The sequence below is a fragment of the Brachypodium distachyon genome, chromosome 4 (assembly GCF_000005505.3).
Source record: "Brachypodium distachyon strain Bd21 chromosome 4, Brachypodium_distachyon_v3.0, whole genome shotgun sequence".
Lineage (NCBI taxonomy): Eukaryota > Viridiplantae > Streptophyta > Magnoliopsida > Poales > Poaceae > Brachypodium > Brachypodium distachyon.
In genome coordinates this window covers 35,364,152-35,376,291 of record NC_016134.3, presented here as the reverse complement: position 1 = coordinate 35,376,291, position 12,140 = coordinate 35,364,152, and the positions used below count along the sequence as shown (strand labels likewise).

The 12,140-nt window shown below is 43.6% G+C and overlaps 1 protein-coding gene across 2 annotated transcripts; it reads left to right on the top strand.

The window, feature by feature from the left end:
- The first annotated feature begins 6,037 nt into the window (after positions 1 to 6,037).
- Positions 6,038 to 9,113, top strand: LOC100828942 (protein TIFY 6b). Of its 2 annotated transcripts, none has more exons than XM_003578042.4 (7): positions 6,038 to 6,371; positions 6,946 to 7,133; positions 7,226 to 7,506; positions 7,600 to 7,684; positions 7,777 to 8,137; positions 8,247 to 8,304; positions 8,523 to 9,113. In XM_003578042.4, exons 1-7 carry the CDS (start codon positions 6,287 to 6,289, stop codon positions 8,719 to 8,721), a joined length of 1,257 nt encoding a protein of 418 aa, XP_003578090.1. In that variant the 5' UTR covers positions 6,038 to 6,286; the 3' UTR covers positions 8,722 to 9,113. The 2 variants fall into 2 exon arrangements, with proteins under 2 accessions (XP_003578090.1, XP_024310555.1); XM_024454787.1 differs by lacking the exon at positions 6,038 to 6,371 and adding an exon at positions 6,440 to 6,789.
- Positions 9,114 to 12,140: the final 3,027 nt, after the last annotated feature.

The window sequence follows — 12,140 nt, the reverse complement described above, 5'->3', positions numbered from 1 at the left end:
GACGTCGCTGCCAGACTGACATGCTTCTCTTTTTATCTACAACGTAAACACTGGGAGTACTGCCAGTACTACTCGTAGTTGTAATAACTGAACTGCAGGTGTTTTCTCTTTTTTTAGGTGTTTAATTAGCGGAGATCTGGATTTGAAGATCGTGATTTAGAGATAAATGCTCAACCGCTCCTCACAAATACTAGCTACTCCGAGCTGCAGTGACGTGTTCAGCCTTCTGAAAAATTAAAGGGAAATTCTTACGCCGGTAGTTCGATGCGAAGATTTCATCTGTCGTCATTTTCTCCTTATGAATTGATGGCTTTTTAATTCAAATTTGAGGAATCCACCAACATAGCTTCTTTCGAATCAATCGCAGGATAGACATATGGCAAGGTGTCCCATGCCACTAGCACACCATCCCAAAGGCGTAGCCTTCGTCGGGAGAGAACCAATAGTTACAACTATGTGGACAAGAAGAAGATTATAGCGTCGACGACGACTAAAATTTAAATTTTGATTGCCTCTCTCCCCCTCTTCCTCCCTCCGGTGGTGCCGCGAGAGGGGAGGGACATGAGAGGCAGGATAAAGTTTGAGTGAGCTCTCTAGGCTCGACAAGTGTCTATAGATCTTGCCAAAGACTTGAGTAAGAAAATAAAATCATGTGGCCAAGATGCATGGATCTCCCAAGAGGCATGAATAAAGATTGCATCATGCATGTGGATATGACACCTTCAATTTTTCTAGATCTTGATATTGGTTTCAGAAGAAAACAATGTGGACCCTATTCTATCTTTTGTAAAGAAATTAATCATTGCCATTTCTTGGAGCTACTCTAACTTGGCAGTCCTATAGCTAGATGTTGCATATGCGTTATGTATTTCTTATGGGCCTCATGGAACAAGACTACTCACATGTCATTACTATATAAGAATATCGAGACTAGTGGTTCATGTGTATCTATGTATAGTATAATATATCCTCCATGTGTCCTCATGCTGGGTTTTTGTCACCAGTGACCTCAAGTTTGTGTGCCACCCTTCTTCCAAAAAAGAAGAAGTTTGTGTGCCACCCCCAATACCGCCTCTGGGCTACCGGGAAATAAACTAACAATGCACCTCCAGGGCTCCAACCTGATTTCAGTCGTCCTGCCCTCTACATTAACCTCTCGCAAGATCAGCTAGAAAGATGTGTACTGCTGTTCTGAACTTCTAATCATACTCTGTTCAACGATATATTCGCAGTGCACATCCTGAATGATTCCAGGCGAAAGTTAATTCAGTTGACTCAAAGATAAGTGAAGACCACTTAATTAGGAGTAGTATATGTCTATACGGCATTTACACTGGCATAAGTACAGCAGCACTATAATGGAGTATCATTCATTTTCATTCAAACAGGCCGGTTTTAAAAATTGGATCACGTTGAGCATTTTGGGATCTCTAGGAATTGTTTAATCACGTACGGTCAATCCGATCCACCGGCCTCTGCTCTGCTCTGAATTTAATTTCTTAGCCACACATCTTTCTTCACAACTTCCATTTTTTGTTGTTGCTGAAAGAATCTCCTCCATAAATCGCACAATCCGTTAACTCTGAAATGAAGTTTTGCGTGCGATCCGTTGGCAACATGTGGCGCATACCTTCGTTGAATTCCTAATGATGAAGCGATGCATGGATGGCGTGCTTGTTTTCAATTACGGAGACGACATGATGTTGCATGCGTGGGGGAGCTAAGGCCCAGCACTTTTAGATTTCTATTAATTTTATCCAGCTAATTTCATTTGATGACCTCATTATTTATTTTGATCTGATACGGCAATCCCTACCTAAGCTTGTTTTTACTAATAGTATAACTGCAAGTCAACATGACATTTACGTGGAAGTTTCCGTGTTTACCTTCAAGTCAATTCTATGTCCCGAATTAATTTTGAGAAATTGTCCGTCAGACAAAATAAAAGACGAGATGGGTTGGCTGGCACTGGACTCGGATCAGAGATTTCTGCCGTTAGATCTAAATCGGACGCACCTGAAAATATTTTAACGTGCAACAAAATTAAAAGCATAACATATGTGACAAACAGTGTGGCGGAGCCAGCCTAAACTCAAAGCCTGAGCCCTGGACAAAACTTTATGTTGTGCTATATATACTACTAGAAACATCGCTGATTTTTGCCACAATTTGCTTCAAGGATGTTGCTAACTATAAAGAAGATCACCGATTTGAGCCTGGGGAAATGCCCAGGGTGGCCGGACGGTGGCTCCGCCCGTGGTAACAAAATTACAACATTGAAGAAAAAAAGTATATTTGAAGGATTCATGTAATGGAATATTCTTTTTCCCTGTCCGCCAAATTAACCATGCAATCCGTTAGCCGTTTTGAATTGAATAGTTAACCAATGCTGCCAGCGAAGATCGAAGAGAAGACTTGCTTAAAGTTAATTGGGGAGGTGACTATACAAACTTGACATTTCGATCGCCAGCACTTTAAGATCGAGGTCCACAGGGAAGCACATGCATCATGCATGGGAGGATGGACATAGCTCTTTAATAAAGCTACGCGAAGCAAGTCCTGCATCATGTAGTTAATCAAGAACATAAACTGTACTAAAAACCTTACTGAACTGATGGCCACCTTGTTAAGATATTCCGCATGTACGAATACTAGGTGTTTTGGATTATACTACTACTAGTAGTTACTAGGTCCACATGGTCTGTACTTCTTTGACATATATTTTACTAGGGGAACTTAATCGTGTGATGCAGATGGGAATCCTTGAAAGTCTGATCTCTCCGAAGTTTGAAAAAACAAATTGCAGGTGCAACATATCCACATTATCAAATGATGTTGCGAAGTGCACAACTATTAGTTCACGATTAGAGGATAAATTCTAGAGTGAATTTCACTTTTTAACCGTTTTAAGAAAGTTTGTGACATATTTTACCACATTAAATAATAATAAAATCCTTTGTTTTACTAAATTTAAGAATTTTTTTGACACGGTTTCACCCCTTTTAAGAAATTTCGGTATTTCTGTCTCGATCAAAATTCATTGAATTTAAATAAATTGGAAAAACTTAAAATGTTATGATTTATAAGAGTGACCCCACATGTCAGCCCACCTTGCCACTTAGTGCCGGTGAGCTGGTGTGGCTTAGCCAACTCGGAAGACCATGGTTCAAAATCATGACATTTAAGTTTGTTCAATCCTATAAAAATTCGTGAATTCCAATCAACATATACAAAAGGATTTGTGGAATTTCAGTCAACTATAAAGAATTTCAGTGGTAGCTATTTTAAGGGTGCAGAAATTTTAAGACCTTGTCGGAAACATATTCAGGACATACGCCTCTGATGTGGACTCCACGTAGGCTTGACACTTGGGGCAACTATGCTATGGATGTTCGAAAAATATAAAAAAAGATAAAATTGTGTCAAAAGTTTCCCATTTAAATGGGTTAAAACTAAGGATTTTTTTTAAAATGGAGTAAACTATGCTAGAAACTTTTTTCAGGAGATCAAAAGTGGAGTTTGCTCTAAAATTTATCACACGAGAATAGGAAAAATATATACTTATTTCAATAATCTAAATTAAGAACGGTGTGCACACTAGGTTTTATCAGAGACATGCTGGTAAGAAATAATAACATAAAAAATATCAGCATAGCTACCACTGCACTTGATCATGCTTCCCCTTGACCGCCCAGCGCAAAGCCTCCCGGCACACATAGCCTATGCTTTGTTCCGCGCAGGGGTGCAAACAAGTCAAGTTTGAATGAACTAGACTCAACTCAGCTTAGCTTGTACCAGAAAACAAGCAAGATTAATTTGAGTTGAGCCAAAAATCGAGCTCTAGAGTTGACGCGTACTAGGGTTATAATGATCTCAAATCAATAATGAACCACTTTTGAGCTTGATGAAAATGTGTAAACTTAATGTTTTACTCGTTATGTAACATAATTTATTTTCTGTTTATGCCGCAACACAATTCAACACCAACATGAAGAGCATAATTAAAAGATCTTAATTTTCAAAAGTATTTGAGGCTGTTAACGGAAGATGGCTTTGATTCATAACACAAACAGATAACTAGACTTGATTTTCTAAACATATATAGTTTATAAATGTATCCGATCAAATAATTGTAATTTTTCCACTCTATTATAGAAATTAACATATGTAGTATAATTTGAGCCGTGACAAGTCAACCTCAAGCGAGCTAGCTTTGGTTCATACTCGACTCGTTTTGGAACGGCACAATTAGATTACATTCAACTTATTTCTTTTCGAGTTAGTCTTGATTCAAGCTAAAATACAAGTTGATCTCGAGCAAGTCACGAGCCTCGAGCTTTTTCTGCCCCCCTAGTCCTACATGCCTTGTCGTGAACAGCTTGTGGCCAAGAAAATCACGAGAATCCACCGTATTATTAAATACTACATTGTTCATAAATACATGATGTCCTAACTTTGTTTTAAGCCAAATTTCTTAAAGTTTGACGAGTTTAAGAAATTTCATATATATCATGATGGATTTTATAAAACTGATTTAGAGTTGTAAATGTTGTTAGATTTTTCTATAAGTTCGTTTAAAGTTTAAGGAATTTGACTTGCGACAACTTTAGGATTTCTTATATTGTTAAAGAGTGGAAAGAGTACATCATGATAGATTAGGATAGATAACAAACACAGTTTTGTAAATTTGGTCAGTATATTTATAAAAATATAATAAGTTTGCTAAGGTCATTTTTAGAAAATCCAGGAATCAATTTTTGCATTAGTAGTAAAACTTTTTCCAAACGGGACAGCATTTTAGAGCCATGGCTGTAAGTTCCAATTGCACGGTCACCCTAATGCATTCGAGGGCACGCATGTCTTTCCACATCAACTCAATAAAACAAGTTGCTTATTTTCGAAAAGTGATCCACTAGCTTGAACTTAGCTAACCAAATCCCCGTAGAAACTTCATTAAACAAATCTTGCAACATAAACAAGTAAAAAATCAGTACTACTAGTATAAAAACACAAGGCGCGCACATGCCACATGGTTATGGCTACACAACATAAACAAAACCGGTCGCAGAAGCTAGCACGCGAGTCCATCGCTTTAGGAACATCTCCTAGTGACACATTTTTTAACCTTACTTTATTTTTTGTGCGAAGAGGACATTTTTTACCCTTTCTTTGACGTTTAAGAGTTCTTACTATGGTTACTTTTGTGTAAAATTGCATGTATTATAAAACAACTTGTTATACAACTTGAAGCTTGCTCAAAGTTATCGATTAGCAACTTGAAGCTTGCTCCAATAAAATGTATCTAAGTTCAAAAATAAATATTTACCCTCTCTTTCAACTTGAAGCTTGCTCAAAGTTATCGATTAGAAATAATTTTGTTTTTTTCTTTGTATATCTTAGTTTATTTTACATGTGAAAACCCTACAACTTTCTTTTAACCGGGCTATTTTATACTCCATTGAAGATGTTTTTACCGGACTATTTTCTCTCTTGAACCGTTGTAGTACTATAACGAAGTTATTTAAAAAGAAATAAGTTTTACTATAAAATAGCTAAATCCAAAAGTCTAAGTCACCGGGGTCCCCCCACCCCCCTCGTCGCATCGTTTTCCGCAACTCGCACCACGTGGGATCCCCCGCGACCCAAGCGCAGAGAATCCAGTGGGCCCGCCTCGTCATCCCGTCCCAGACACCACGAGCTCCCCACCTAATTCGGCTCGTGTGTGTGTGAGCGCTCGCTACTGTGGCACGTGTCGCCTCGCCGAGCCGCTACGAGCTGCCACGCCCGCGAACGCCCACTTTCCTCCCAGACGCGCGAGCCCCACGCGAGCCTTGACCGGGCTGTCAGTGGCTGTGCGCAGCTTTGAGCGGGACGTGCTCGTGCCCGACCACGTGGGGCGACCGGCTGGGAGCCGGAAACCGGTGGGCTGCGCCGCGGGACCCGCCGCGCGATCCGGTCACCGCCCTGCCCAGCCACACCTTTCTTGACTGGACTAGTTTTATTTATCTCGCACATTTAATTTCCCCCGGATCCAATCTCCTCCGCTAAACAGTACAATAATCAGACGCTAAGCACACACCGGCACCGCGTAGTACAAGAGGAAGAGGAAAGGTAGAGCGGCGGTCAAGTCTGGGGCATCGTCGTCGTCATCAATCGCACACACATCCGAGCCGAGAGAGAGAGAGAGAGAGAGGAAAGCTTCGTGGAGCTGGGAGGAGTGTCCGTCCATTTATTCCGTCCACCTTGGGAGGGCAAATTCTGCAGCCCCCTTTCTGAGTCCGGTTGAATGGAGAGGGACTTCTTGGGCGCGGTAGGGAAGGAGCAGCTGCTGCAGCAGCGCGCCGCTGAGGACGAGAGCAGGAAGGGATCAGGTTAGCCTTTCAGCCTTTGCCGTTGCCGTGTTTCGGCTTCTTGGTTTGGCCATGTGCAGTCCCCCTGTTCGGCAGTTCGGGCGTCACGAATCTTGGGGTAGGCAGGCGCCCATGGCCATGGCTCGCGGAGGCGTTGCTTGCCGCCTCGTCTTTTCCTCTGCGTTTCTGGCTCTCACCGTTGCAGCACCGCCCACGCATTTGCTTGCGGTGATGGGTTCAATCCCGGCTTTCTTTTCTGCCTTTTTTTTCTTTCTTCTTTTGTTTCTTCCCCTTCCTCCCCCCATGTTCCTCTGCGTTCGTTTGTTTTCGAAAAGAGAGCGCGTGTGGTATGGCTGCCGAATTCCTTTCGGCGGCTCCCTTGCCGCATATATAAGGAAGCGAGGAATTTTTTCCGGGGCAGACTGGCCAAATCTTTCCGGTACACGCGCATGTCGTTTGCTGATTTCGATTAGCCTCTGTTTCGTGGGTAGGATGGGGATGTTTAACGGATCCATGGTTCTTCTCTTCGTGTGTGTGTCTATATAGACGCCGGCGTCCGAGCCTGACTGAGAATTGTGTGCTGTTTTATCCCCAGCTCACTTTGGAGGAGGAGGAGGGGCACCGCCGATGGATTGGTCCTTCGCCACCAGGGCCGGCGCCACGCCGGCGGTCATGTCTTTCAGGTCGGCGGCCCGGGAGGAACAGGGGGAGCCCGCGTTCCCCCAATTCTCCTCCTTCGATGGCGCTAACAAGCAGCAGTCCTCTCGTGTCCTGACGCCACAGGTAGCTGGTGCTGCTTTCCTTCATTTTCTTATGCATGATTCAAGTTGTTTGTGAGTTTTGCTAATTGTTTTTGGGGTTGTCTTGTTCTGCAGAGATCATTTGGTGCCGAGAGCCACGGCAGCCCGCAGTACGCCGCTGTCCGTGGTGCTTATGCCGGACAGCCTCCGGCGCAGCAGCATCAACATCAGCAGCATGTTCTTAATGCTGCTAGAGTGGTTCCTGTGTCGTCGTTCAATCCTAACAATCAGGTGTTCAGGGTCCAGAGTTCGCCTAACCTACCGAATGGCGTCGTTGGTAGTGGTACGTTCAAGCAGCCACCTTTCGCAATGAGTAATGCGGTCGCTGCTTCTACCGTTGGCGTGTATAGATCAAGGTAGAATAATTCACTATGTTATTGGCTGTTGATTTACAAAAGTGGCTATACAGTCAAGATTGAACTGAAATATAGCTTGTCTTCCTTGTAAAGGGACACGCCAAAGCCGAAGACGGCGCAATTAACTATCTTTTATGCTGGCTCTGTCAATGTATTCAACAACGTCTCAGCAGAGAAGGTACAATTTCTTTGCATGGATAGTGCATTTTCTTGTCCATGTGGTCATTTTAGGTTTGCCAGCTCAACTAAATAATTGTCTCATCATTACAGGCTCAGGAACTTATGTTTTTAGCTAGCAGAGGATCTCTTCCAAGTGCACCCAGTGCTGTTGCTCGCAGTCCAGATGCAACTTTTTTCTCTCCGGCTAAAGTCGTGGCACATGAGGTTTCACCTCCAAAGCAGATGCAACTTCAGAAACTACAGCATGTTTCGCCTCCTGTGTCAGGTGTTTCCAAACCGATCTGTGCAGCATCTCAAGCTGCATGTCTCTCCAAGAGCGCCTCTAGTTCCAACATCGACTCCACAGTGCCAAAATCTTCAAGTCCATTGGCTGTGCTTCCCATAAGTCAATCACCGTCAACTCACCCCGTGACACTAGCCGCTACCACTGCTGCAGCTATTATGCCAAGAGGTATGGGTGTTTACGCAGTGCAGTTTCTGCTGCTGTTATATAATGTTGAGTAAGTTTTGTTTAATTGATATACTGCATGATGTATTGATGTTGGTCTTTATGGTTGCAGCTGTTCCTCAAGCTCGGAAGGCATCCCTTGCCCGGTTCTTGGAGAAACGGAAAGAAAGGTATAACTATATTATTCATGTAGTTTACTGTCAAAGTTTTGTAGAATAATAACTATATTATTCATGTAGTTTACTGTTGAAGTTTTGTAGAATATAACTATATTATTCATGTAGTTTATTGTCGAAGTTTTGTAGAACAATTACTAGCGATTCCTCCTTCCTTTGCAGCCTGCATTTATGCTCGTAGGCTGATGTTTATGTCTGTGCTTCTTTTGCAGAGTGACAACTGCTGCGCCGTATCCATCAGCAAAGAGCCCGATGGAGAGCAGTGACACGGTCGGGAGCGCCAACGACAACAGCAAGTCATCATGCACAGACATTGCCTTCTCAAGCAACGCCGACGATTCACTGTGTTTAGGCCGGCCCAGGAACATCAGCTTTAGTGGGCAGTCCCCAAGTACAAGACTACAGATCTGATCTGATCATCTTCCGATGTCCATAGATTCGGCGATGCTGACTAACGCAAAGCCGTAAAAACTTTTGCACTCAGGCGAGGAGGGCTCAAGAGAAAGACATGATACATGTTATTGATCCTGTTCTTATTATTGTTTATGATGTATTTTCCTTGGCTAGCTCACCGTAATGCTGGTCTAGATGGTGTAAACCCACCCAACTAACAAGAGAGCTGTCAGTTGCAGACCCTTGATTGTTAATTTTTTTTTTTGGCCATTGCACCATTGTATTGCAGAAAGAAATATGTTAATTTAGCAGTATCAAACTATAGGCTTACATTTGTACTGTACTTCTATTTTCTTTATGAACTTACAAAGCTGCAGAATGCAAGAGCTCATGTTGCATACTTCGTTTTATTTGTTTTCGCCGTTGCCCATTGTATTGCAGAATGGAATAATGTTAATTTTAGCAGTATCAAACTATAAGCTTGCGGTTTTCACGGTATCGACCAGGTTCTTCTGTTTTGACTTGGTATAAGCTGCAGGATGCAAGAACTTATGTCGCATATTTGAACCTGTTCATGTACTAGATTACATTGCTGGCAATTTTTGTGAGGATTTTGTACCTAGGATCTGTATGTGCGTGACTGGGTCAGACTGGTTGTACATAGGATGGTGAATGCAATTTTTGTGCAACGGTAAATGCTTTTGTACAACTTTACAAAAAAAAATGCTTTTGTACATACTGTAGAATGCTTTTGTACCTGGGATCTACCAGTACTGGAGGTGGTTTTGCTTGGAACTGAGCAAATGGTGATCTCAATAATGAATATGGATGCATAGTCCACCTTACATTTCTTCATATTTATCAAAGATCGAGTAGTATTCTATAAAATACCAACTTAATTATACGTTTATAATTTTTGGAACAGAGACTGTATAGTTGTTTCTACGATTTGTGCATCTACCGCTTCTTCCCTACAGTCCTGATCCAGGAACCAATAGTGCCTCCACTAGACATTATACTCTCTGTGCTCCATTTGCTCTTAAATGAAACGTGTTGATTGATGATGCTCCTCTGCCCATCATGTATTCCTAGCAAAAAGACCCGTGCGTTGCTACGGAACAACGAAAAATTGTATCAAAACGTCAAATCAAATGTTGTTGTGTTTCATGAGCACATATGTATATAACAATTATGATATATTTATTTTCTAGTCTATACTCTGGTCTTTTTTTTTCCACATGTCTTATTTCTATATTTCGTGTAAAGAGAAAGTGACACATGTTCAACTCTTTTGTTCTCTACCTTCAGGTTATCACTGTTCTAACATACACCACACTTGAAAAGTCATGTGTGAGCGTTTTTTAACTTTTTGCTGAATTCATGAAGTGATTCTCAATATAACCATGAATAATGAAAAACATGTAGCAATGATAACGTTTATCACTTCCATCCGTCCAAGCTGCTCGACCTCCCGTGTGGTGATGATTTAAACAACAAGTATCAGTATATCGATCAAGACAGTGGTGATGATTTAAACAACAAGCATCCATATATCGATCAAGACAGCAAGCAACAACAACCATCGTATAAAGCAAGCGGCAGTATAAAACAGCCTTTTTGCTCTCCTATTACTCCTGCTCCCTATTTTATTTCTCAAATCACTTCTCCCAATTTCTCTCGCTCTCCCTCTGACTATCCTCTCCATCCAGCCTGAGTGCAAACTCCTCCTCTCCTTGTCACCGAACATTGCGCGGCCGCCTGCTTGTGCGCACCGCCTCCGCCCATAGATTCCCGCTGCCCGTCCGCTCCTGCGCGCCGCCTGCTCCCACTTGCTGCCCGGTATGCCTATGCGCCCTCTCACAGCCTTGTCCGCCCGTTCGCTGCACCCGCGCGCCGCCCACACATCGCGTCCGGCCACTGGTCGTCGCGCGGCACTGCCCGTCGGGAGGGCCACCGATGGCTCACGCCGACGCGGTTCCTGCTGCCTTGCGCGAGGCCACCACCATACCGGCCTCAGGCTCATCCCATCGCTGTCCAAGTCCCGCGGGGAGCCACCGGCACACACGAGTCGGTGGAGGCGGCGGTTGGGGCGTGCGACGGAGTCGCGGGTCCGCAGCCGCCTTCCGCACACGGACGCCACCGACGCGCACGAGCTGGTGGAGGCGACCAAGAGCGGCGGCGGGCGCTGGCGAGATCCGGATCGGGTGGGGGTGAGATTCGTAGGAGAGGAGGAGCGAGGAGTGCTCTGTTGTTGTTTTTTTTGGGCGGCACGTGTTTTTTCTGTGGTTGAGAACCGTGGGAGCCGGGATTAAAAGGCGCGTGGGGCAACGGTGGCAGATTCGTAATTTCGGTGAAGTGACGTACCGCGACGCCCGTACCATCACCACCAACTCCAATTTAATATATTGATATAGATGTATAGTGCTCGGTTTAATTGTATGGTTCGCTAAACTGTTGAATAACATACTACCTATTCAAATATATGGTGGTTTGAATATCTATTGAACTGTTGATGTCATGTGAATTATGAATAGAGCATCCCCACTCGCGCCCCCAATACGGCGTCTGACAACGCGTTTTTCCGGCCGTATGTGGGGTGTGTTTCTGTTTGGGGTTGAGCCCCCCCCCCCCCCCCCCCCCCCAAAAAAAACGGCTCCCCTACACCAACTTTTGCAAATTTGCCAAACTGAAACAAGCACATTATTTAATAAGTTTTGAAACACAATTCAAGCAAATTCAACCAAACAAATAAAAGAACTAGATTTTTTCCTCCGAGCCTCCACAAATGCTTCACCAAATCATCTTGAAGTTGCTTATGAGTACCAACGTCTTGAATTTTCTGACGCTGGTCGAGGAAAGCAGCAAAGGCGGCCGGCACATGGTGATGAACGTCGGCTAGAGGACCCATCTGTTCATACGGTTCAGTATCATACACGGCCGGACATTCTTTCTCGGTCTCAGTGATCACACGAAGTCATGACTTCCCACATCTGATCTTTGGACCAGGTGTGAGCAGGGTATCAGACAATGGCAAATCGAGCCTGCAACACACCAAATGCCCACTCGACATCCTTCCTACAAGATTCATGTTGCGTCGCAAACCAAGATCTTGCTCCTCCTAAGGGTGTGTGTGAGATTGTCTTCACAAAAGTTGACCATCTTGGATAGATGCCATCTGCCACGTAGTATCCCTTGGTGTACACATGGTCATTGATCTCATAGTTCGCCGGAGGAGCAGTGCCTTTAACAAGCTTGGCGAACACATTCGAGAATTTCAGCACATTGATGTCATTGTGCGATCCTGCCATACCGAAAATTGCTTGCCAAATCCACAAATCCTGACCGGCCACTGTCTCAAGCACTACACTACATGATCCTTTGTGACCTTTATACATGTCCTGGTGTGCAAATGGACAGTTCTTGCATGACCAATGCAT

What these genes read in the sequence shown, in the direction of transcription:
- LOC100828942 (XM_024454787.1), top strand. Translation starts at nt 6,483, where the DNA reads ATGGCCATGGCTCGCGGAGGCGTTGCTTGCCGCCTCGTCTTTTCCTCT. An exon ending in CTCGTGTCCTGACGCCACAG is followed by an intron (nt 7,134 to 7,225) that starts GTAGCTGGTGCT and finishes CTTGTTCTGCAG; the next exon opens with AGATCATTTGGTGCCGAGAG. An exon ending in TTGGAGAAACGGAAAGAAAG is followed by an intron (nt 8,305 to 8,522) that starts GTATAACTATAT and finishes CTTCTTTTGCAG; the next exon opens with AGTGACAACTGCTGCGCCGT.